General features: G+C 38.8%; 3 protein-coding genes across 4 annotated transcripts in view; 2 read left to right on the top strand and 1 right to left on the bottom strand.

The window, feature by feature from the left end:
- notch2 (notch receptor 2) overlaps positions 1-3,136 on the top strand; it is a 51,770-nt gene extending 48,634 nt beyond the window's left edge. For both annotated transcript variants that reach the window (XM_065246762.2, XM_065246763.2), the window contains exon 34: positions 8-3,136. In XM_065246762.2, the coding sequence (XP_065102834.1) occupies positions 8-1,402 (1,395 nt within the window). In that variant the 3' untranslated portion in view covers positions 1,403-3,136. The remainder of the gene's footprint in view (positions 1-7) is intronic.
- A 1,837-nt stretch (positions 3,137-4,973) lies between these two features.
- On the top strand, positions 4,974-18,332 carry slc35a3a (solute carrier family 35 member A3a). Its single transcript, XM_065246764.2, has 8 exons — positions 4,974-5,355; positions 5,736-5,956; positions 8,867-9,021; positions 13,958-14,080; positions 14,206-14,380; positions 16,484-16,602; positions 16,767-16,900; positions 17,010-18,332. Exons 2-8 carry the CDS (start codon positions 5,767-5,769, stop codon positions 17,098-17,100), a joined length of 987 nt encoding a protein of 328 aa, XP_065102836.1. The 5' UTR covers positions 4,974-5,355; positions 5,736-5,766; the 3' UTR covers positions 17,101-18,332.
- fam78bb (family with sequence similarity 78 member Bb) lies at positions 17,780-23,348 on the bottom strand. The gene is made up of 2 exons (XM_065246766.2): positions 22,179-23,348; positions 17,780-21,530 (listed from the first exon to the last, which is right to left on the bottom strand). Exons 1-2 carry the CDS (start codon positions 22,439-22,441, stop codon positions 21,008-21,010), a joined length of 786 nt encoding a protein of 261 aa, XP_065102838.1. The 5' UTR covers positions 22,442-23,348; the 3' UTR covers positions 17,780-21,007.
- Positions 23,349-25,085: the final 1,737 nt, after the last annotated feature.

The raw sequence follows: 25,085 nt of genomic DNA on the forward strand, positions 1-25,085 counted from the left end.
GCTGTAGGAGGAGACCCCCTTATTCCTGGCAGCCAGAGAAGGCAGTTATGAAGCAGCTCAAGTCCTACTAGATCACTATTCAAACCGCGATATCACCGACCACCTTGACCGTCTACCGCGTGATACTGCCCAGGAGCGGATGCATCATGACATTGTGCGTCTGCTGGATCAGTACAACCTGGTGCACAGCCCACATTCCGGCCCTAACCACATCGGCAACGGCGGAGGGCACTCTTCCATGGTCTGCGGGGCGAATGGAAACGGATTCATCGGTATGCGTCCAGGACCGCAGGGTAAAAAGAATCGACGAGGTGGAGCCAAAGCGGGCGGCGTTACAGCTGGGACTGCCAAAGACCTGAAAGAAATGAAAGCGAAGAGGCGGAAGAAGCCCGCTGGAGGAGAGGGACCGGGCGTAGTTGCACCGGCCGGAGCTGTGGGGAATGGCACCAAACCTGCCGGCGGTCTCTCCGAGAGCTCAGTCACCATGTCACCTGTGGATTCCCTGGAGTCTCCGCACTCGTATGCCGGAGAGACGGCCGTCACATCCAACACGGCAAACTCTCCCCCTCTTCTGAGCAGCCCATCCGTAAGGCCCATGCTGCCCCCTGTCAGTCACATGCTGGGCCAGCAGCAGAGCTGGGCCAATCTGGCCAAACATGGCTACAACGGCCACATGTTTAGCCTCATGCAGCCCCACCAGATGAGCACAGGCCACACGGGCATGCAGCAGCACCACAACCCCGGCATGCTCACCCCGATGAATGTCACCATGAGCCGAGAACAGCTGCCACCCATCGTCACCTTCCAGATGATGACAACAGGCGGGCCAAACCTCCACAAGCAAGCGCAACAAGGGCAGATGCAGGCACAGGGCCAAAACCAGGGCCAGGTCCGTGCACAAGCAGGCCAGCATCTGCATTGCAACCAGAGTCTGATGTACCCCATTCCTGACGTGGGAATGCAGCACAGCCTCTCACACACCCTTCATGGTCACAACCATGCCCTCTCGCACGGGCACGGCCTGGGGGATGGGCAGGTGCGACAGGTGGCATCCTATCAGCCACGCCAGAGTCCTGTGGATAAATATCCCACCCCACCTTCCCAACACAGCTATGCCCCTGCTGGCTCCGAGGGAACCACCCCAGGTCATCCCGCACACCCCACCAGTGAACACCTACCTTACCTCACCCCATCGCCCGAATCACCCGACCCCTGGTCCTCTTCCTCTCCCCACTCCAATTCAGACTGGTCCGATGTCACCACAAGTCCCACACCTATAGGAAACACCCATTCAATGCCTCCTTCCTGCCACACACACATTCCCGAACAGGCTCAGCTGCAGGCCCAGTCTGTGCAGCCTGCGCAGTCCCAGCAGTCGCAGCGCAGCAGCGTGTATGCGTAGGAATATGGACCTCGGTGGTGTACTCTAACCTTTTTTGTTTAATCGCACCCCCATTTTTATTTCTCTTCCTAGCCAACAATCAGTCTTCCTCTTATTTTCTGCTCTGCATGTACCAGTCAACTTTTTTTGACCACCCGGAAGCCCCTTTTGTTGGGACTATAAAATTGGATCAGACTTAACACGGATGTCTCTAAAGCAGATAAAAAACACTTTTAGGATGTTCAACTTGGAAATCCACTGTTACACATGGACAATCACACTGCCAAGTTATCTATTGTTACTGTCCCGTTGTGGAGTTTTTACATTTTGAAGGAAATTTTTTTCTCATTTAATTTGCCGTCTCTTATTGTTGCTAAAGCCAGATATGCTTAGGTGGTACCAATTTACTTATCTGCATATGTTCTCATGAGTTTTCCTTTAAATCAGCCTAAATCTTTTTGTATCGATGAAACGTTTGGTGGTACTTTTTTCTGGTGTTGTGTTTAGATTGGTAGCATGAATGTGTAGGAGGTCGGCATTCATGCCCACATGCATCTCATTCATATGTGGTTCAGAGCTAAACTGTGGTGTAAATAGTTAAAATGTTACTTTGTATGTATTTCCTCGTCTGTTACTATGTCTCTTCTGTCGTGCCAATGATTTTAAGAGTTAAAATGAGGTGTGTATATACAAAATGGTTGAACTTTGTTTCTGGTATGCAGTATTCTGATGCCTCGCAAATATGACCGAAGCAGGTTAAGAGAGGAATTCAAGCAAAAAGAAGAGGTTTAGACAAATATCACCTGTGCCTTTTACAATCTATTTGTAATCATTGTTACTATATTTTGGTTGCGTTCATCCTGCCTGGTGTTATATTAATATTCTGGGCAGTTTATCTGGTTCTCTGTGTTTTTATTTACTGTACGTGTCTTTTAAATACATGTATTCTATGAATTTTCTTTATTGTTATTACAATCAGCCTGTCTGTGCAACCGTTCAAATCACTTGATAATTTAGAAAAATGATACTTTATACGATTTAAATGTATTGTTTTATGATTCATGTTTTTCAGCAAAGCTTTAAACACCTGATTAGTACAATCACAATTTTCTGTCTTTTGCACAATGAAGACCCTGCATTTCCTGAACACCAAATAAACACAATAGTATTTAGAAAGCCATGCATACATTAGTCAGAGTAATGATGAAATATCCTAAAGGTCTTAGTAACTTTCTGTATGTTGTGTTTGTTCTACTGGGTGAATTAGTGATTTTGTATGGTCCAGGTCAATATTAAGCAAGTCTCTTGCGTAAACAACTTTGTAGTTTCCAAAAAGCATATTAACTGTTATCATTATGTGCCTGTGATGCAAAATGTTCTCACAATCCTCTTATAGCACTTATGACCCCATTTACAGGATAAGTTTTAGTGTACTGAAATCTGAATTAGTTTGTCTAGCAAATAAAGATCATCGCAAAGCTTCCGGACCATCGTATTTTCACCCAAATGTTATGCAAAGCTATTTTTTATAAGTGCTGTATATAGTTGTGTTTTTTTGTGCATATTGTACCTTCTTTTCCTGTTCACCAAATATATGCATACTATATGCTAGAATGAAGTAATTGTTTTGTCTTAGTATTTTGTAGATGGAAATTTGATTGAAAGAACAAACTTCTGTATTGGAAATGAACCAAACAAATTGTGGATTACAATAGTGGTGAAACACACAAATAAAGGAAAAGCCTTACAAATGTATCTAAATGTGTCCTTTACTGCAGCTAGCACACACATAAGGGTTTGTACTAGTTAATGGCTCAACTATCCTTATTGATCAGTATAGGGACTGGCATAACATTTCAGCAGCATGACGGTGTTAAAAACCTACTGATATGCCTTGAAATGCACAACTTTGTTTGATGTGTTGATGTTATTTCCATTTAAACAGAACTGATTGGCTCCTCCCATTTTTAAAACCCAACAGGGTTTAATTTACATCACAGCCTGAAATCTGATTAAGTGCAGAATGATGTCATAGAGATCTTTAATCCTTATAGGTGAAAGTCAGAGACTATATAAGGTTTGAATGTTTATATATATATATATATATATATATATATATATATATATATATATATATATATATATATATATATATATATATATATATATATATATATATATAGGCCTACTGTATCTTCTAAATTCATTTTCAGCATTTTTGAGCACACTAGTTTATAAATATCATTAACTTATTCCCCCAGCCTTTTTTTTAAGTTGTCTGCCAGCATTTTTTGGGATTTTCACAAAAGTTTCACAAAATGCCTTACAGAAAACTTTCTTCTAAAAATATATAAACATACAAATATATCAAATGAAAGAACATATGCTCATCTTTCAAACAAACAAAACGGGGGGGGGGACTTTCATCCTATCTATATATTTTTTTTCTGCTTATAAACTCTTAAATATGAGAATTTTTCTTCAAAAATATTTTTTTAGCAAAAAGCTGAAATAATTGCATTTTTGTGAAAGAATTTTGTTAGAGATCAGATTCAGAACGATTATCAAAACATACACAGAGTGTAAAATTAATACATTTTTTGTTTCAGTTATTTTATAAATTGGGCAAGTGCGCCATCTAGTGCATAATGACAATATTACAGATAACCAATAAAAGCTTATCAGGAACACGTTTTTCATGCAAAATTTGACATGAGAAATGGCAGGGAAAGAGTTAAGGATAACATAGTCACACTACAAGCCAAACTATACTATAAGAACTATAAGGGGCGATTTATCGGACAGGGCTTATCATAGTCCCAGATTAAAATGCATGTTTGAGCTGCTTAATTTAAAAGCATCTTGCACTGACATCTTAAAATATATCAGTGCCACTGTTTTGTCTCAATATGCATACCAGTAATGTTTTTTGTAAGGTTTGTTTGAAAAAAAAAACTACTTAAATGTGCTAATATAACTAAAGTCTAGTAGTCATAGATTTATCTAAACCCTGTCCGGGAAACTGCCCTAAATGGTCCATAGGCAAAGAATAGCATAAACCATTTGGTCAGAATTTAATATTTTTATGATGACGATAACATTTACAATAGTACTATATGAAGAGTTTGCTTCCAAAACTTTAAATTAAAATTATCAATTATTTTTTATTGTGCATTTCAATCAATAGCAATTTAAAATGCATTTGGTTTGTTTTAATTTAAGCCTTTATTTCTACAAAAATACAGCTAAGTAGCACAATAAAACAATAAAAACATTCATATATTTCATTCTACATACTATACATTTTCCCCCCATGTTTTGTGGTTTCATTGTTCGTCTTTCATGCAAAGCTGCTTAAATACAATGCATCTTTTTCAATGTTTTGAAGAACTTGTCCTTGCTTTCAACTAGTTTTGTAAGCCAATATTTTCATAACATAATAATTTGCTAGCTTATTTGGTTATTTAACCAACGACCATTAAATAAAATAGCTAATGTATACAAATATATTCAAATAAAGAGAGAACGGAGCAGAGAGATCCCACAAAAATCTGTATCATTCTATCCGCCGCCCGACAGGTGGCGACAACGAGACGCAATGAGCACTGAAACAACATCATACTAGGAAGTACTGCAACTGTTCAAGATCAACATTTTGTACAGCTCACTGGACAGCCTGCTATTAATTTATGAATGAAGTAATAAGCCATGATATTGACATAAGGATAATGGAGACCAGTTTTTCCGGTTGGTTTACATTAACGAGTGCCTAGCTGCAAGAGCTCTCAGCCTAAAGTGTGAAAATAAGACACTGTTTCAATATATATTTAACATTTCATACACTTGCCTGGATCTTATCAGTAAGGATGAATCTTTAGGGCTTTATTTGGACCGGGGGTATCGGGTTTTTGGATTTTAAAGTCGTGTCCCCGAACCGCAACTTCACTTCCGATATCTTCAGCAATCTTCAGAGGGTGAGTATAAATTATGAAACTATTTGAGATTATTTTGTAATAAATATGTATGTTAAATTCAGACATTACCACATTTCGTAAATATTATCTTATATCTACTATTTTCTTATACTCCGCGCCTCTTACTTTCTTTCAATCTAACGTTACCCAAGGCATTCATTTAAACTTTAATAGTTACATATTTATTATTCGGTAAAATCTTTATTATATGTCAATAATAAAGTAAACTCAATGGTTTAAGTTTGATTTCTGTGTAAGGGAAAGACGCAACTTATTACGCTTATTGTCATATTGTTTACAGGGTCCATCCAGCTGAGACAATATTGTCTTTCAACATCTGTATGTTCTTTGCCCCTTTCTCTTTTATTAGGTCACCAAAGGTCCTGGTTTCATTGTGAGAAGACCGTCATAATGGCATCAGCCAAACTGAAGTACCTTTCTTTGGGGGTCCTGGTCTTTCAGACCACCTCTCTGGTGTTGACCATGCGTTACTCGCGCACCTTACAGGGCGATGGGCCGCGGTACCTGGCCTCCTCAGCTGTGGTGGTGGCCGAGCTCCTCAAGATCTTCACCTGTGTTGGGCTTGTCTTCAAAGATCACAGTATGTTTGGCTTTAGTAAAACTACTGGCATTTGTCAGTTACTTAAACCGGTTTCTGTGTTTACCTATTAGGTTCAATAACCTTGAGGAAAAAACATCTTGGGGCGGATTCCCGGACAGGGATTAGACTAGTCCTAGACTAAAATAAATGTAAGGGCTGTTCAAACTGAAAACAACTTGCACTGACATATCTTAAAAAAACATCAGTGCCCTTTGTTTTGCCTCAAAATGCATATTAAACTAAAGTCTAGTCCTGGCTAAAACTAATCCCTGTCCGGGAAACCCCCCCTTGTGTCCGGTTTCTATTACAAATATGAACCATCAACTGTTTGCCATAAAAATTCCTTCATGCTGTGTAACTGTGTTTTGGACCCTATTCCGGTAGGATTTTATTCACCAATAGAACCTACAGTAACACATTAACAGTAGATACCCTTAGATACCATTATAGTTTTATTTAAACCCAATCCAATTCCTGTTATGACGTCTGTTATGATTTTGCTGGTCTGTGCTTTTGCCCTGGATGCCAAACATCACCTTTGCAAACATAGCATCTCAAAAATGTAATCTAGCTGTTAGAAAATCATTCACCACTTTCTGTGTGTGACTAATAAACAATGTGTGAAATTCAGTGATGTGTTTCTATATTTAAAGCCTGCATTCATCAAGCGGAGAGGGAAATGTGTTAAGCAAGACTTGAAAACTTCCCTTTAAACACTAAATCTCAGATGTAATTGATTTGCCTGTAAGAACATTCACTGAGTTTTCTATATGAAATTACAGAAAGCTGTAACAAAATGGCACAAAAAGACTAAAATGAAAGGGAAATCTAGAATAGCCTGGCTTTTGAAATCCACCCACTTCGACAGACAGAAACCATCTGTTTGACATTGTAAATTGATTAAACACAGTTTGTTTGCTTTTGCTGTGCCATTTGGGGGCAGGTTGAAGTTTATGGACTGACACGTTAAAGGAATACTCCACTTTCATAAAACAAAAATCCTGTTAAAGGGACACTTCACCCATTTGCATTAAGCTTTGTATCCCCAGTCATGTTTTTAAATGGTTGTGCATCATTTCCTCAGTTGCCACTGAGACAGAAGAAATACGGATTTCAGTGTTGCACTTCCTTCTTTCAATGATGTAAAAATCATAATTTTGCATTATTGAAAGCAGGAAGTCCAATATCTTTGTTGAGGGGGTGAGACTACAAACACCCCTTTTCTCGGTCAAATAGGCACTAAATTTGAAATGGATGTTATATCTGGATTACAAATATGACGCACTTTCAATAAAGATTCATGTTTCTACGGGTAAAATGCTCCTTTAATTTACTCACCCCCATGTCATCCATGATATTTGTCTTTCTTTGTTCAGTGGAGAAGAAATTCAGTTTTTTGAGCAAAACATTCCAGGATTTGTCTCAATTTTATAGACTTCACTGGACCTCAACAGTTTTAATGCAGTTGTAAATTGCAGTTTTAACGCAGCTTCAAAGGTCTCTAAACGATCCCAACAGAGGCATAAGGGTCTTAGCTAGTAAAACGATCGTCATTTTTAGTAAGAAAAATAAAAAATATGTACTTTTGAACCTTGACTTTTCATCTTCAATAGCCGCCTGACCCGCCAGCGTGACCTTACGTATGACATAATTACGTCGCAAAAGGTCATGCATGACTTATGTGAAATTACTGCATCAGTATTTACAAGTGTGGAAAAAGATGGAAAAAGTTGGTGTATGTAGAATGATACTAATTAATGTCTTCGTGTTTCACATATGTAACGTGGACCTTTAGACGTGATTACGCAATGCGTAAGGTCACGCTGACGCTAGTGCAAGATGAGAAGCTGTGGTTTAAAAGTACATATTTTTATTTTTTTGCAGAAAATGATGATAGTTTCACTAGATAATACCCTTATGCCTCGTTTGGGGTAGTAGAGCCCTTTGAAGCCGCGTTGAAACTGCAATTTTAAACTTCATTGAAACTAGTGCTGCACAATTAATCGCATCGCAATCGCGATGTCAGCCAGTGCGATTATATGACAGCAAAATGTTGCAATTATATTAAATAAATAAATGTGTGGACTTGTTAACACAAACTTTCTGATAACAGTTTGATGATTTTTCTTGCTGTTTAAAAAAAGAAAGAAAAGAACAAAAAAGTCAGTGCACGTGTGGCATGCACGTGTGTGGCGTGCGTCGTCACTTGTGTATGCGCAGCGCCGAAATACCAGAGCGAAGATGGATGCAAAGGAGATTGACAGTGATCTGGTCGCAAAAAAAAAAAAACTCTACGTCTGTTGTATGGCGGTATTTTGGATTTAGGATTACTGACACTGAGCAGTTGCTACATCACGTGGCAATACGAAAACATTTCTAGTTTTACAAATACAAATTTAAGCATTATCACTTAACTGTGTGTGGATTTTCCTTAAAACCCATCAAGTTGACTCATGACACCACTTATTATAATCGCAACCGCACCTCGCAATATTAGCATCAATAATCGCAATGGGAAAAATTACCCAAATCGTGCAGCCCTAATTGAAACTGTGAACTGTTGAGCTCTTGTAAAGGTCTATTAAATTGAGAAAAATCTTAAAATGTTTTCATCAAAAACAAACAAACCCTTATTTCTTCTCGACTGAACAAAGAAAGACCTAAACATCTTAGATGACATTAGATGTGAGTAAATTATCTGGATTTTTTGTTTGTTTTTTGAAAATGGAATATTCCTTAACTAAGTCTCCATTAATTGCTATAGGAAACACAAATAGTCAATAGAGCAAAATACTTTTTGCGTCTAAATGTAATGAATACCAATTCTTTCACAGAAGGGTATCAAAACACAATATATGGTTTAGCTTGTATATTGTTTAATTATTATCGCTTGTATTTATATTTTTAAAGGTTACAGCGGTCGAGCACTAAGCAGCATATTGAGACAGGAGATTCTACACAAGCCTATAGAAACACTAAAGCTAGCGATTCCTTCAGGCATCTACACACTGCAGAATAACCTGCTCTATGTAGCACTGTCTAACCTTGATGCTGCTACATACCAGGTGAGTCTCTATTAATCAATACCAAATTACTTTATCTTAGATTTCTTTTGTTTTTCATAAACTCCATTATTTCTGCATTATTTCTTAACTGCCCTGTCTGTGAAATCTAGGCTAAAGTCTTGTATTTTAATAATGAGATTAGGAGGAACATTAAAGTTTTATTTAAGTTAGAGATTCACAGATGTATCCTCCAATAAATCAGTATTGGTCAATAAAAGCATTTTTTCTCACTATCGGTTATCAGCTGATAGTTTAAAACAGCCAATAGTCAATAGACTACTATGGAAGTCAATGGTTACAATCAGCTCTGTGTGCTTACCATCATTTATCAAAATATCTTCTTTTGTATTCATCACAAAAAAGAAATTTATACAGGTTTAAAACAACATCAGGATGAGAAAATGATGACACAATTTTCATTTTTGGGTGAACTATGCCTTTAAAGTGATTAAAAAACACTTTGGAAAAAGGGAGTCGGGCCGACTACCAAAACACACTTGTAGCCAATCAGCAGTAAGGGGCGTGTCTACTAACAGATATCGTTGTCTGGGTTGCATATGTGTGGGGTGGGTCTATCAAAAGAAGGTCCAGATTCTATTGGGGTAGGGGCGTGTTTGTTTAGGGGGTTTCAAATGTCAACATTGGCTTTCAGAGATCATGGACCCCGCCTTTAATTCAATTCAATTTCAATTCAATTTTATTTATATAGCGCTTTTCACAAAAGTCAATTGTTTCAAAGCAGCTTTACATAAGTAGAAGCAGTGAAAAGCACAGAAAACGACAGATAGCACAACAAAATACATGATAGCATGAGCAGTTAAATTTGCTGCGGCTATGACTCAATATTATAATTGCACGTATTACTAAAGCAACGTATAGAAGAGGAAGCTAGGTAAAGCCCAAAAAGGCTGCCTCCCCGGGGTGAAAAACCCCCTAGGAGAAAAAAAAACCCCGGGCTTTTATCCGAGGAAAAATAAGTCCTAGGAGGGAAAAACCCTTGGGAGAACGGAAATGGAGATTTAGCGGAGATTAAGCGGTTCTGCCGGTGATCGTTGGTCAGGTATCAGCTGGGCATAACGTTGAAGGACAGCCAGTAGATCAGAGGTGTGCCGACTTTCACATCTACCGGGACTGGGTCTGTTTGTCTCGTCCTCGGGTCGAGGACGAGACAGGGAGAGAAAAACAAAATCGTATTAGCGTAGCGGCCGTTCATATGTATTGAAGTGTCACACAGTGATGTGGTTTAACTCAGCTTAGTTCCAGACAGACTAAATATTGCGGCATAATTATGTTATCCACAGTTGAGGATTTAGCAAATTGGGGGCCCAATGCGAGGGTATATATGGTAAATAAGGGTCACCTTCTGATCTTTAAGAGAAAATGAAACCTGACGACCCGTTTGACTAAGGCCTAAAGCCCCACTGTCGTCGTTAATGCAGGTTCAGTGGCAAACGGGTCTATATTGTATACCATTTACAGGACCAGGAGAAAACGCCAAAAACATCGCAACCCGACCATACGTGTTAACCCGTTTGACTAAGGCCGGAAGCCCCACTGTCGTCGTTAATGCAGGTTCAGTGGCAAACGGGTCTGTATGGCATACTATTCATAAGACTTACGATAGCGCCAAAATCGCAACCCGACCATACGTGCCAACCCGTTTGACTAAGGCTGGAGGCCCCACTGTCGTCGTTAATGCAGGTTCAGTGGCAAACGGGTCAGTATGGCATACTATTCACATGACACACGAAAGCGCGAAAAACGCAACCCGACCATACATACCAACCCGTTTGACTAAGGCTGGAGGCCCCACTGTCGTCGTTAATGCAGGTTCAGTGGCAAACGGGTCTGTATGGCATACTATTCATAAGACTTACGATAGCGCCAAAATCGCAACCCGACCATACGTGCCAACCCGTTTGACTAAGGCTGGAGGCCCCACTGTCGTCGTTAATGCAGGTTCAGTGGCAAACGGGTATGTATGGCATACTATTCACAAGACACACGAAAGCGCGAAAAACGCAACCCGACCATACATACCAACCCGTTTGACTAAGGCTGGAGGCCCCACTGTCGTCGTTAATGCAGGTTCAGTGGCAAACGGGTCTGTATGGCATACTATTCACAAGACACACGAAAGCGCGAAAAACGCAACCCGACCATACATACCAACCCGTTTGACTAAGGCTGGAGGCCCCACTGTCGTCGTTAATGCAGGTTCAGTGGCAAACGGGTCTGTATGGCATACTATTCACAAGACACACGAAAGCGCGAAAAACGCAACCCGACCATACATACCAACCCGTTTGACTAAGGCTGGAGGCCCCACTGTTGTCGTTAATGCAGGTTCAGTGGCAAACGGGTCTGTATGGCATACTATTCACAAGACATACTATTCACAAGACACACGAAAGCACCAAAATCGCAACCCGAACATACGTGCCAAACCGTTTGACTAAGGCCGGAAGCCCCACTGTCGTCGTTAATGCAGGTTCAGTGGCAAACAGTGGCAAACTATTTAATGCAATTCATTTTAAGTGTTCATGTAGAAAAGGTTTTTATTTATTTATTTGGTTGGTCTGTGTTATGACCGTGAGTGCTTTGTTCCGTGAAAATAACTATTGCGAGTTAAGAACCTTTACTAGACAAATTATGCGAATGCTTTGCTGAAGAGAAAAGTTTTAAGTCTAGATTTAAAATGATCGACTGTGTCTGATTCTCGGACATCGGTTGGTAAATCATTCCAGAGCTTAGGGGCTAAGTAAGAAAAGGATCTTCCACTTTTAGACACTTTTGATAGTCTAGGGATAATCAATAGGCCAGAATTTTGCGACCGTAGTGTGCGTGATGGATTGTATTCTGATAGTAATTCTCTAAGATATGAGGGTGCTAAGCCATTTAAAGCTTTGTAGGTGATTAGTGATATTTTAAATTGGATGCGATATTTAACTGGTAGCCAGTGTAAAGATGCCAGAATTGGGCTTATGTGGTCATACTTCTTAGTTCGAGTAAGTACCCTTGCAGAAGCGTTTTGAACTAGCTGAAGCTTGTTGACCTGATTTGAATGGCATCCCCCGAGTAGCGAGTTACAATAGTCTATTCTAGAGGTCATAAAAGCATGAATAAGCTTCTCTGCATCAGATGTAGACAGTATATGGCGTATTTTTGAGATATTTCTAAGATGGAAGGTGCTCACTATGGTCATTATGTGAATGAATTAAATTCAGAAAATGTAATCTTCAGAATTTAGTTAATGCAAATTAATATAACTACCAAACAATTGTTATTGGTACCGGCAGATATCACTTTTAAATAATCGGCTATTGGTATTGATGGAAAATTTTATATCGGTGCATCTCCGTCATTCATTTCACTTTAACTCTTCTGCAAAGTTGCCTCCTAGCATTTTTTTTGTGATTTTCACAAAAGTAAAAAAAAATGCCTTGCAGGAAAATTTTCTTCTAAAAATATATAAACATACAAATATATGTGACAAACAAAAAAAATGGGAAAAAACTGTTTTATTCTGTTTAGCATGTGAAACTATCGCGCGCTCACGTGAAACTATCGCGAGCTCACGTGAACTAAAGCGAAAGTTTCACGTGCGCGCGCAATAGTTTCACGTGAGCACGCGAAACTAAACTTAAAAAAAACCTGCATTGGTATTACCGAGCCCCTAAGGTGACATTGGAGTAAAAAAAATCTATAGTTTAGTTTCATGTGCTCACGTGAAACTATCGCGTGTTCGCGTAAAACTATCGCGTGCTCGCGTGAAGCTTTCGCTTTCTCGTGCACGCGCGATAGTTTCAGATGAGCATGTGATAGTTTTTACGTGCTCGCGCGATAGCTTCATATGAGCATGTGAAACTAAACTTTTAAAAAAATTCTGCACATTTCGTGTGTGCACATGAAAGTTTCACGTGAGCACATGAAACCAGAGGTGTATAATACTTAAGTATTTTAGTTACATTTTCCAAGCATCTGTGCTTTATCAAAGTGTTTGTCTTAGGAAAAAATGTACTTTTCTGTACAAATTTTTTTTCACAACATTCTAAAGCATAGAATCATACTGTGTATTTATTATATATTGCATATTAAAATTGATTTAATGCCTAATTACATAATAATGGTGTACTTTTACTTTCTTGAGTAAAAGTACGAATTTTTTTTTACTTAAGTAAAAGTAAAAAAAAAATTACTAGATGTTAATGTACTTAAATATTAAATATAAACCAAAAACTTGAAATTATGAAATGTAGTGGAGTAAAAATTATGATAATGTGTTTTGGAATGTATGTTTTCCAAAGAAAAACACTAATAATATACGATTAAATGAAAATTTACTTTTATGCAGAAAGTACAAATACTTAAGTACTATACAACTCTGCATGAAACTAAACTTTATTTAATTTTTCCCCTTAGGGGCTCCGTACGGTATAAATATGGGTATTTTTCTTAAAAAATATTTTTTTAGCAAAAAGTTGAAATAATTGCATTTTGTGAAGGAATTTTGTTAGAGATCAGATTCAGAACGATTATATAAAGATACACAGAGTTTAAAATTAGTAGATAATTTTTGCTCCAGTTTTTTATAATTTGGGAAAGTGTGCCATCTAATGGATATTTGCGGTATTACAGATTAACATAAAAAATCTGTCACACGTTTTTTCATGCAATTTTTTTTCCGAGATAACTCGTCAATGATGGGAAAATAGTTACTCTCAATCCTACACAGTCAGTATTTAAGTTATCAAGGTTATATTTTCACAGAATGTTCTTTACATTATGTAGGATGATTATATGTAGAAAACTCATAAGTAAATCACAAAAATTACTAACTGGGTTTTCAAAGACAGAGTCACATCTTATAAGATTTTTAGAAGTTTATTCCTGAGTTTGTTCAAACCATCTACCTCTCCACCCAATGCACATTTAGGTGACATACCAGTTGAAGATCCTCACCACGGCCCTGTTCTCAGTATCCATGCTGGGTCGCCGGCTGGGAGTGTACCAGTGGCTGTCTCTGCTAATTCTTATGGCAGGAGTTGCATTTGTACAGGTAAAGCTAAGTGAGAAATTTAAGGTCATAATGGACAGCAACAGATATCAGTACTTTATATAAATTGCAATTATTGAGATCTTTTCAGTATAATGAAAAGTATTTATGCTGGATTGGTTTGACAGTGGCCTGCCGAGTCTCCATCAGAGCCTCAGAAAGAGCAGCTGACTGCGGGCTCACAGTTTGTGGGGCTGGTGGCCGTGCTGGTGGCCTGTTGCTCCAGTGGCTTTGCTGGAGTTTACTTTGAGAAGATCCTTAAGGAGACCAAGCAAAGCGTTTGGATTCGAAACATCCAACTGGGTCAGTATATTTGTGAAAAAAAGTCCTCCACTTATTCTGAATATCACAGTTTATTGTATTGGATATCGAATAAGCTCAGTTATAACAATACGGGTGTCTGTGGTGCTATCGTTCAGTAGGTTATGGGTTCGATCTCCAGGGGACACACATACTGATGAAAACATCATACAAACGCATTTATCTAAATAGATTATGTTTGACTGATTTAGCCATTAATAAATAGAAATCACTGTATAAACTGAACAAAATAATAGTATTTCTCATTGTACCCCCACCCACCAAACACGACTGAAATTATGGTAAAAACTGGCACGTGGTACAATGTTTTTCTCCTACACTGAACATTTTATTGTTAATTAATCCAGAGATACAGAACTAATTAACACTCGACTACATGAGTGAAAATGAACTGTCAGCATCACACATGAACCATCACATAACACATATAAAATAAACGTGTTAAAATGCTATTTTTGTACATGAAGTATTACTTCCCTAAGGAGGATTTTCAAGCACTACAATTTCATAGGTAGTTTAATAGGTAGATTTACAATGTTTTCATTAAATCAAACCAATATTCACTTACAGATAAATCATTTTAAGTGTCCTTGCATGTATAACCTCTCAAGTTGCATGCATGCAGGTTCAATGCTGAAGTCTTTTTGTTATCATTCTTGGTGTCTTGGCTTTAGGTTTATTTTTAACCGGGAATGTGTGAATTGAGCGCCTGTAGTGATTTACCTCCTAATGTTAACTGAGCCAAAACAAGTCTCCCTGTTATTCTATGAGGCAATGCAAAAGCACACCTATGATGTCATCACAATGACTTAAAGGGGACTTTTTCCATGTTTGTGCTAGAATTGGGTCCCCAGTGCTTCTATCAACCTAGAAAACGTGAAAAAGATCAACCTTGTAATTTAGTTTTGGTAAACCATTCTCTGCAAGCATGTGAAAAAATAGGTCATAGAAATGTGGCACCCCTTGTGATGTCAGAAGGGGATAATACCACGACCTTAATCTGCACTATCTAACCACACAGCACTGTCATTTAGTGCAGAGATTGCATTTAAAAGGACACAGCACATTTTTTGCTCACATCTACAAAGTGGCAATTTGAACTTGCTATAATAAATGATCTATATGGTATTTTGAGCTAAAACTTTACATACATACCCTGGGGACACCAAAGATTTATTTGACATCTTAAAAAGGCTTGTGAAATGTCCCCTGTAACTAGTTAATACAGTTTTTAGAGCATGCATGATTTTATTCAATACATTTTTTTATAAATATTAAAGTTTGTGTTGAGGACCTAATGATTCATTGTTATACTGATTTGTGACCCTGGACCACGAAACCACTCATAAGTATCACGGGTGTATTTGTACCAATATCCATATAGGTCAAAAATATGCCAAAAAACAATTTGGATATTATGTAAAGATCATATTTTATGAATATATTTTGTACATTTCCTACTGTTTATATACAGTACTGTGCAAAAGGCTTCGGCCACCACCACCAGTTTTGTTGTTTTAGCAAAGTTTTAATGTCCATCCATTTTTATTTTTCACTCTTTTTATTTAGATACAAACATAAAATACAGGAAATATGTTCACAAAATTAAAAACAAAAAAATTTCCGAACTAAAAGTCTTCTTCAGGCATCAGTCAGTATTTAGTGTGACCTCTCTTGGCACGCAACACATCTTGAGCTTTTTTGAGGAGACCGAAGTCCTGAAATCATTTGATTAGAATAAGAAATTAGGATTTAATTTCATTTAGGTTTAAGAGTTCCTGCAGTTGCCTATACTTTTGCTCAAGTGGAAGGGGAGTTTACCCCAAATACTTAATTTAACTAAACAACAAATTTAATCTGTGTCCTTTATCTTAAACATATGTCAGTACTTTAAAATACCTTTTCCCCAATTCATTTTAAAATTATAAGCTTGCTTGTTCTCATCTTTTAAAGTTTGACTCCGATAACTCCTCAGTGATAAGTTTTGTTTCAGTACTTCTCACACATTTAACTTAATGTATCTGAGGTCTGTGGTGTTTTTTATTGTATAAAAGAAGCTAAATGTCCTCTCTCTCCTGTGTGCAGGCATGTTTGGATTGGTATTTGGGCTTTTCGGGATGTTTGCCTACGATGGTGCCAGAGTCCAAGAACACGGAATGTTCCAGGGCTACAGTACAGTGACCTGGATTGTGGTCGCGCTGCAGGTGAGTCAAAATGCAAAATGGTTTTAATCTTATTCGGTTTAGCACTACATATGTGATTAACTGTTAAGAAATTACAGGAAGTCTGTGTGAGAATTATTCCCCTGCAACACATTAATGCATAGCGATAATAAATAATTAAATTAATATATTTTTTATCTCACCAGGCTCTTGGAGGGTTAGTGATAGCTGCTGTTATCAAGTATGCTGACAACATACTGAAAGGCTTCGCTACATCACTCTCAATCATCCTCTCCACATTAATTTCATATTTCTTGCTTGAGGACTTCGAACCATCCAGGTACTTAAAAACCGGGCAATGCTTTCTTCTGTCCTGTGTGATCAATAAATGCAAAACTAGAAGTTGAAATTCGTTGAATTGTACTGAACTGAAATTTATTTCTTTGCAGTGTGTTCTTCATGGGCATGATATTGGTGATAGTGGCGACGTTTCTCTATGGTTACGAAGGAAAGCCGGCGGCCAACCCTAGCAGAGCGTGAATGAGTGGTTGAGAGATGAGGTTAAAGTGGGGCAGAACAAAAGGATAAACGAGTGGAAGGACGCAGAAGAGGAGAGGAGGCGTTGTGAGAGGAGAAAAACAGATACAAGGTTGGATTAATAGGCTGGGCCACTGCTGGGCAGTGCTGAGCTGAAATACTCTGGGTCTAAAGGAGAGCACGATTTCGCTATCGAGTTCAGTGTGTCGAATAAAACAGTGCCATTTTCTGATGTTTCTGGAGGAACTATTTTGGACAATGATGACTCAAACATTACTGAGGATCGTATCACAGACTGCTTTTTCTAGCAGTTTCGGTGATCAGTGGCTTATACATTCATCCGTATGGGGTGCTTTTAGATTGCTGCGGTTGCCTGCAGAAATTTGCCACAAATTAAACTTGAATCTCGCAAAAACTCACTTAAGTTTTGTGAATTTCAGGTTATTTGTTACTGTATTTTTCATTGTTCAATTCTGCTTCAGTCCTGAAAAAGCTTTTAATTGTTGTTTTAATTGCGAGGGTCGCTGGGATAGTTTTGCGCAGGGAAGGGAGCAAATGCTGGGTTACAAATGGACGAACCCAGCCGTTGTTTTAAATTAACCAGAATAGGTTAAATTATAACTAAATGGGTCGTGTTCATTCTTTTTTTGACCCATCGTTGGGTTGAAAATAACCCAGCGTATTTTTTGTGTGTATTTATGAATTTAATACAAATTATTCACATAATTTTATTAATAATAATGCAGATGAAAATGATCCTAGCCAGTCAGTTTTTGGGTTTTCCACACTGACGTGATTACAGTTATTATTATTATTATTATTTACCACATTACCTCTGTTACCAGGAAAAATACTTGAGTTAATCTGTTATATATGCAAGGAAGTGCTATTTTAGCTATTTTGCACTATGTATGATGCTATATTAGTCATGGGTGAGGAGTTACATTGAATCAGGTGTTTATTATCAAATCATTTTTTAAACAACACACACGGCGAGACAACAAAAAAAAAACAGTTCGGCATTTTCCAAATGTTGTATTTACTGTAAAAACAATGCATGCAATCACAGCTTCAAAAAGTGATTAGAAAGGCAAAGGATCGTTTTGTAACTACATACAGTTGGTCTGGGATTAATTTTTATTCAATCACCCATAACTGCCCCCAGTCCTTCAGTATTTTAGACTTCACTGTGAACCTCAAAAACAATAAACTTGACCATGACCTTTGAGGACCAACCCGGTTATTTTGTTTTTGATGTCATCATGTCCATACAAAGTTCAGTTTGTAGAAATGTAATGGCTTTTATGCTGAAGTCAGCTGACTGTGTTATATCTGTTATAATCACATAGTCTTTTCAGCTTAATTTGTGCCGATTTAAGGGACTTGTGAGGCTGAAGAGGAGCGAGTGCTGAGAAGAAAACAGGTGAGTGTTTGTTGTGCTTTTGAATTTCAATGTGCATGTCTGGAGGAAGGTCTGGATGTTTTGCGGCTCTAATGGGAAGCCGTGGGTGTTATGTTAGTGGTACTGCGTGAATCTTCCCCTTTGCTCTCTTGTTCCATCACTTCCAGGTGTGCAGAACAGTGAATTTTTTAATGCTCCAGATGTCCTAGAGGTTCCAGGTCGCAAACACTGCGGCAAGTCCGGGTTTATTTTTCAGTTTTGACAATTGTATGTTTTTGCCATGCTACTGTAAATATCAAAATGATACAGTGGTAGTAGCTTTGGTTTTATTTTTACACAAAGCTGTATTTAAAAGTAAATTGTGTAACTTTTAAAAGGATCTCTTGATAGAAATGCAATATAATATACATATTATCAGTGGACAATATACTGTATTGTTTTTATTACCTTAGAATGAGCCATTTTTATCCACATACACCACAGGTCCCGTTATGTGGAAGTTGCCACCATGTTTCTACAATAGCCCTAGCGCGTTTTGTCACTTAGGTTTTTCGGAAAATAACGCGTTTGTCCTGTGGCAGCTACCGTAGCTTCACTATGCATTACTAAAAGGAGGGGCGAACTGTGGAATAAGTTGGTTGCAATTCACAATTTTAACACTAGATGCCGCTTAAATCTACACAGTTGACCTTTAAAGGCGGGGTGCATTATCTCTGAAAGCCAATGTTGACATTTGAAATCACCTAAACAAACACGCCCCTACCCCAATAGAATCTGGACTTTCTTTTGATAGACCCGCCCCACACATACGCAACCCAGGCAGCAATGTCGGTTAGTAGACACGCCCCTTACTGCTGATTGGCTACAAGTGTGTTTTGGTAGTCAGCCCGTCTCCCGTTTGCAAAAATATGCACCCCACCATTAAGCTGTAATTTTCAATTAAACTGATGGATTTATGAGACAAAACTGATTTTTTTTGATGTGGTACATATTACAATTTGCACATTTTATTTTTTATGTCAGTGCATCGCTTTATTTACCATGTAAAGCTTGCTGCTCTGTGACTGTGAGACTAGCTTCTGTGTTGGACAAACGCTGTGCTCTCGTAGGAAACAAAAGGCTTTTGTTTCATACAAAGCGTTCTCAGTTAAAACATCACTGAGTCAAAGCTCACGTCAATTAAGTGCTGAATTACAGTGTTTTCAGTCCATTCCTACCAACCTCCCTTCACATTTTAGACGTTTTTTTAATCGGACACACACAGGCTACACCAGCATTAATCCGGATGCATTTGAAAAGGACGTTCAGATATTTGCATGTCTGTAATTAAATCACCTTTTTGTGCGTATTTTAAAATGTCTGAAGCGTGAGCCTGTACCATAATCGTCAAGTATATTAACAATTTTTCATGAGTTCGCTTTAAAGGGCACCTATTATTCAAAATCCACTTTTACAAGGCATTTGGACATAATCACCCTACAATGAAAAAAAAATTCCGCCCACTTGTTTTTAATTCCCTTTTAAACCAAAGCATTAGACGTGCTGTTTTAATGTTCTTGTTAATGTGACATCACACTGATAAAGCCCCACCTTTGGCCACTGACTGACAGTCATGCATTACTATAGTTTCCACCCTTTGCTATAGTAAGATACTATTGTCTCAGATGGTATTCACAGGAATAAGATCTATGTTAACTGAAAGCAGTCTCAGTTTTTTTGCAAGGGAGTGAGGAGCAGAAGCTCATTTGCATTTAAAGGTACAGACATGAAAACGGTAAATGAAATGATCCGTGGATAATTTTGAGCTAAAACTTCACAGATACATTCTGGGCACAGCCGAGACTTATATTACATCTTGTTAAAAGGTCATAATAGGTGTCCTTTAAATTGTAATCTAATATGATACTAAAGCATGTTTGCCGTGCTGAGAAGCAATTTTAGGCCGAACCCAGAGTACTCTTTGTCCTTAACTGGGATAGATGCCACCTGAGAGTAAGGCGATGAGGTGGCGCATGGGGGGCGGCTATATATACAGACCTATTTGTGCCAATTGGTTAGGTTACATGACCATTTTGCTCCTAAACTTAGTTAAATAAACGTCATTTTGTAGTATTTATCAGTTGTATTTGACATTTTTGAAGATATCGGGAAATCATCCTTATCATTTTTAATGGTGCTTTTCATAAAGCTGTTTTTTTCAAACCATGGTACTTCAATCCTGATCAATGTGGATGTAGACTCAGTTTTGTTTTTTGGGGTGGGAGTCTGTAGGAATTGTTTCAGAAACTCTAGTATATAATATCCTGATATCAACAGCCTTCGGTGTATCGGACTGTTTTTCTCTTTAATTCTTGAGTTCAAAGAGGTTTAAGGCAAATGTACAAGTCAGAGTTTAGTGTCTCGAGGACCATTTAGAAACCAAGAATCTGTTTAAAGGCAGCAGTGTGGATTAAGGCAAATTGACTTTACAGATCTTTAAACTAGTGCTCCTAGTTTTCTCATACCCTGCTACTTAGATGGGATGACCACTAACGGCGGGCCTCGCTTGGGTCTCCACATCAGCACTTGAGCATCGTTGGCATTGGGGTTGCCCAGAGCATTAGTGGGAATGGGCTCCATATGGGCCAAGACCTTGGGCTGGTCCTGGTACAGCCTGCCAGCGAGTCTCGCTCGAGAGCCCAGCGGCTTGGAAGGGTCAACGGCGATGTCCACCTTCATCCTCCACTTGACTGTCTGGAGAAGGATCTTCTCCTGCGTGGCCATGTTCAGAGCCACCAGCCAAGTGGTGAAGCTCTGGTCCCGCTTGATTCGCGTTAGCAAAGGCACGTTGCTCTCGCTCACCGGTACGGCCCACGTTACGCTGGGATAGAAGTTATCGTTCATGCTGACGGTGAAGCGTGAGGGTTTGGACGTGGGTCCGGAGAGGGTCACCGTTTCGGTGGTGTTCCCGTACCACGGGTAGCTGACGCCATCCGAGTCGCTGATGGCTTTCACGAGTCCCTCTCTTAACTCCGGCAGCTCCCAGCTTGACCTGCGCAATTGAATTTTTAGAGGTTAAACAATGTGCTAACAAATCGTTTTGCTGTACGTGTAAGTGAAAGAGTAATGGTAATGGCATTCATTAGCAAGGTCCCAGCTGGCACTGTGATATGACTCAGTGTGAGAGGACATTGTTAGGTATAACCCAGCGCTGGCATTTCTCCGGCACCATCTGTGTCATAGACAGCCCCACACGAGCACAGGCAGTGATGATACACCCCCACACACATGTCCACACCTCCACATGGACAGGCACTCCGGCCAGCATCAGAAGGGCCCACATCGCACGTCACAGGGTCTGTGGGAGGGTGTGTGAATCTCAATCTCTCTCTTTCTCTCTTTAGCTGTTGCTCTTTCATTGCAGAACAGCCATTAAGCGTGTTCCCTGCAATACTGTTGGTGTTTAATGTGACCGTTTTTAGAGCAACTACAGTTTTTGTCTCTCTGGGGTGATCCAGTGACAAGCTGCGAAACTATTTGTGGGAATTTGAAGGTGCAAACACTTCGCAACTGACGTGCATTCACACTTTGTGAATATCACACTTACATTGAATTTATGCATTCATATGATTAATTGGTAGAGCACTGCTTTAGAAAAATTAAAGACTTAAAAATACTCGCCAGGTTAAAGATAACTTACATGCCAAGATCTCCATAAGTGTTGTAAAACTCCATCTGAGTGCACGCTTGAATCCAGCCCACCACCCAAGCTTCATTGCGAGGGATGGGTGGCATCACTATCCGGGCGGAGGCCTTGAAGTACGGGGTTTTGTAGCGGAGCACTATGGGCGAATTTTCCTCGATCCCTGTCGGGCATTGGTCAATGGTAGCTGATAGGTCATAAACAATGATGTTCTCGCGTTTAATGCGGGGCTTACAGGCGACGCTCTGAATGCAGCCCATGACTGCAACGGGTCTGAATTAGGGTAACCAACCACGTCCGGGTGTGCTTTTTTTTAAAACTGGTTTCTGAATCCCTGTGTAAGCGCTTAATACAGTTATTCGTCATATACTAATACATTTCAATAAAGTAAAAAACAATGATTGAATGACAAATTCAAAAAATCCCTGTCAACAACTGTTGCACGATCATCTCTCGATCTTTGGCATTCCCATGCTTTTGATTGTCACTCGCTTTCGGAGTTAATGGATGTATTCGGTCCCCCCTTGAATCTGAAATCTTTTCTTTCACATCCACGTGTCCTTTTTCAGCTCTTCGCCCCTTTATCCGTTTCTTTCTGGTCCGAGTTTTCATGTCACAACCGGAGGCAGCGCAAAACAGTCAGGTGTGGCGGAGCTCTCGCCTCGACAAGAGATGCTCGCGATCCTCCTCTCCTCTCTTGGTCTTTTTTGGTCTTTCGGAATGACAGACGATCTCAAAGTATCGCATGATTTACGGCACAGGAAGGAGCGCAAAAAGTATTAATCGCCTGTGGATTGTTGGTCTCAATCACATTACATTTGACGTTTCGTTATAGCGTTGAAAAACGCAGATCATCCACATAAACATCGGATTAAAATTAAATAGATCACGAATGTTTGAGCTTCATCTATTCACGTTCGACATTTAATTATTGTTTAAATAAACAGTACGCGTCTCCGTTTTGGCACGCTCGCCGCTGTCGCTGTTCAGTCGCTGTGGTGCTGAATGAACGGGCACGCGCGTGGGAGTGCGTTATAGATCTGCTCACGTAGATGTACTCCGGTGATCTTGTCAGATCTGGGGAAAATAATGAAATATTGCGGTGAAATCCTGCAATAGTGCGATTTTTATATAAATGCATGGAAGGCAGGTTCATATTGCACGAGTTTGGACCGGTATGATTCTGTTGCTGGTTTAATTTTTTTTGTATGTTTATTACGAAATATAATCATTTTGTTAATAGCTTATTATTGCAAACTACACTTTGTTGTGAACCCGAATATCGTGTTGATGTAACATTTTTAGGTAGACATTGAGTATTTAACGGCACTTCTTTTAATAAAAGGTCAATTATCTGTTCAAACAGTCTCTCTTTTTTTAAGATAGCACGTTTACTTTAGAATCAAAGTGCAAAATTATGTAGCCTATAAATATGAAACTTTCAAAGATATGCTAGATTTAAGGGCAATTTTGCTGTTCCCTTAATTGTGAGTTTAAAAATAACAATTACATTTATGGAAGTATGATTTATATTTATCTCTCGTTTACATTTTATCGCAGGAGAGATTACACAACAGCAAAACATGTTCCGCTTCTTAATTGATAGCTTTCCGTGTAACCATGACAACCGGCATGTGGACTGTCGTCACTGAGGCCGAACTTGTGTCAAATTGATACGTTTCACTGTCAAGGAAATTGTTTACATTTTTGAGAGGTCAGACGACGAGTATGTTGTTTAATGTATATGAATCCACCCCAGAATAAAGTGCTGGATCAGTTAAATGTGTTCAGGTGTGAATAGCATTATACACTGTCAGAAATAAAGGTACAAAACTGTACCTTTCCTGTCACTGGGGCTGTACCCTAAGTTTCCGTTTGATACCTTTACAGGAATACAACACAGAATACAATTTTGGGTACATTAAGGACCTACATTGTTAGAAAAAAGTCAAAATATGTACCCTAGGTGTCAGTGGGGCAGCACCCTTTAAAAGCTGTATGGACCATTAGGTACAGATATGTAAACATTTAGTACCAATATGTACCTTTGAAATACTAATATGTATTTTTGAGGTACTAATAAGCTCTCTTTGGTCCCAGAATGTATTTCTGAGGTACTAAAATTAAATCCTTGGGTGCAAAGCTATACTTTTTGAAATGGTACAGCCACAGTGACAAAAAATGTACAGTTTGGTACCTTTATTTCTGAAAGTGTAGAGAAATAAATAGTCACTATCGGATGCAGTTTAAACTCCTAATCTTCGCCTAAAACACAACAAAACTGTGTAAACTACATGTGTGCAAGTTTAAATCACGCAGTATAGTTATTTCATATTTGTTTCCCAGGAAACCATCACAAAGAAAAAGTAACAAATAGCTAGAAATGAATAAAGTCATTTTAATGCTTTCACACATTGAAAATAAAATACTATATACATTTTTTGGCCTCACGAAATGATACTGTGTTTCGATATTTTAAATTAACATTTTAAACAACTTTTTTTCCACAACTAAAGTTATTTTGGCCAACATGTCTCTAAATGAATAGTCTGCATTTACAAAAATGTCCAGCAGGGGTCCATGTTGCTTGTGACGATTGTGGATTGGATTTGTGAGAAGAATCTCTTATTTTATTGTATAAAATTCACAAACTTCCCCATAACCACATAGTTGTGTTGTTTTTAATGCTTATAGGTGCTTGTGAGATTATTCATTTCATTACAAAATATACAAATATACATATTTTTCTTTGGTGTGCAATGCCAAGTATCTTTCCTATATCCATATATGTCATGATGTGATATGCTTTTTCAAGATTTTGTGTTTTCGGATTGTTAGTGACAAGATCTTATCGGTCTTCACCTTGGCTGTGGGACTGATTTATAATAAAGAGAGCCATCAGAA

Source organism: Paramisgurnus dabryanus, chromosome 11 (genome assembly GCF_030506205.2).
Source record: "Paramisgurnus dabryanus chromosome 11, PD_genome_1.1, whole genome shotgun sequence".
In the NCBI taxonomy this organism is placed as follows: domain Eukaryota; kingdom Metazoa; phylum Chordata; class Actinopteri; order Cypriniformes; family Cobitidae; genus Paramisgurnus; species Paramisgurnus dabryanus.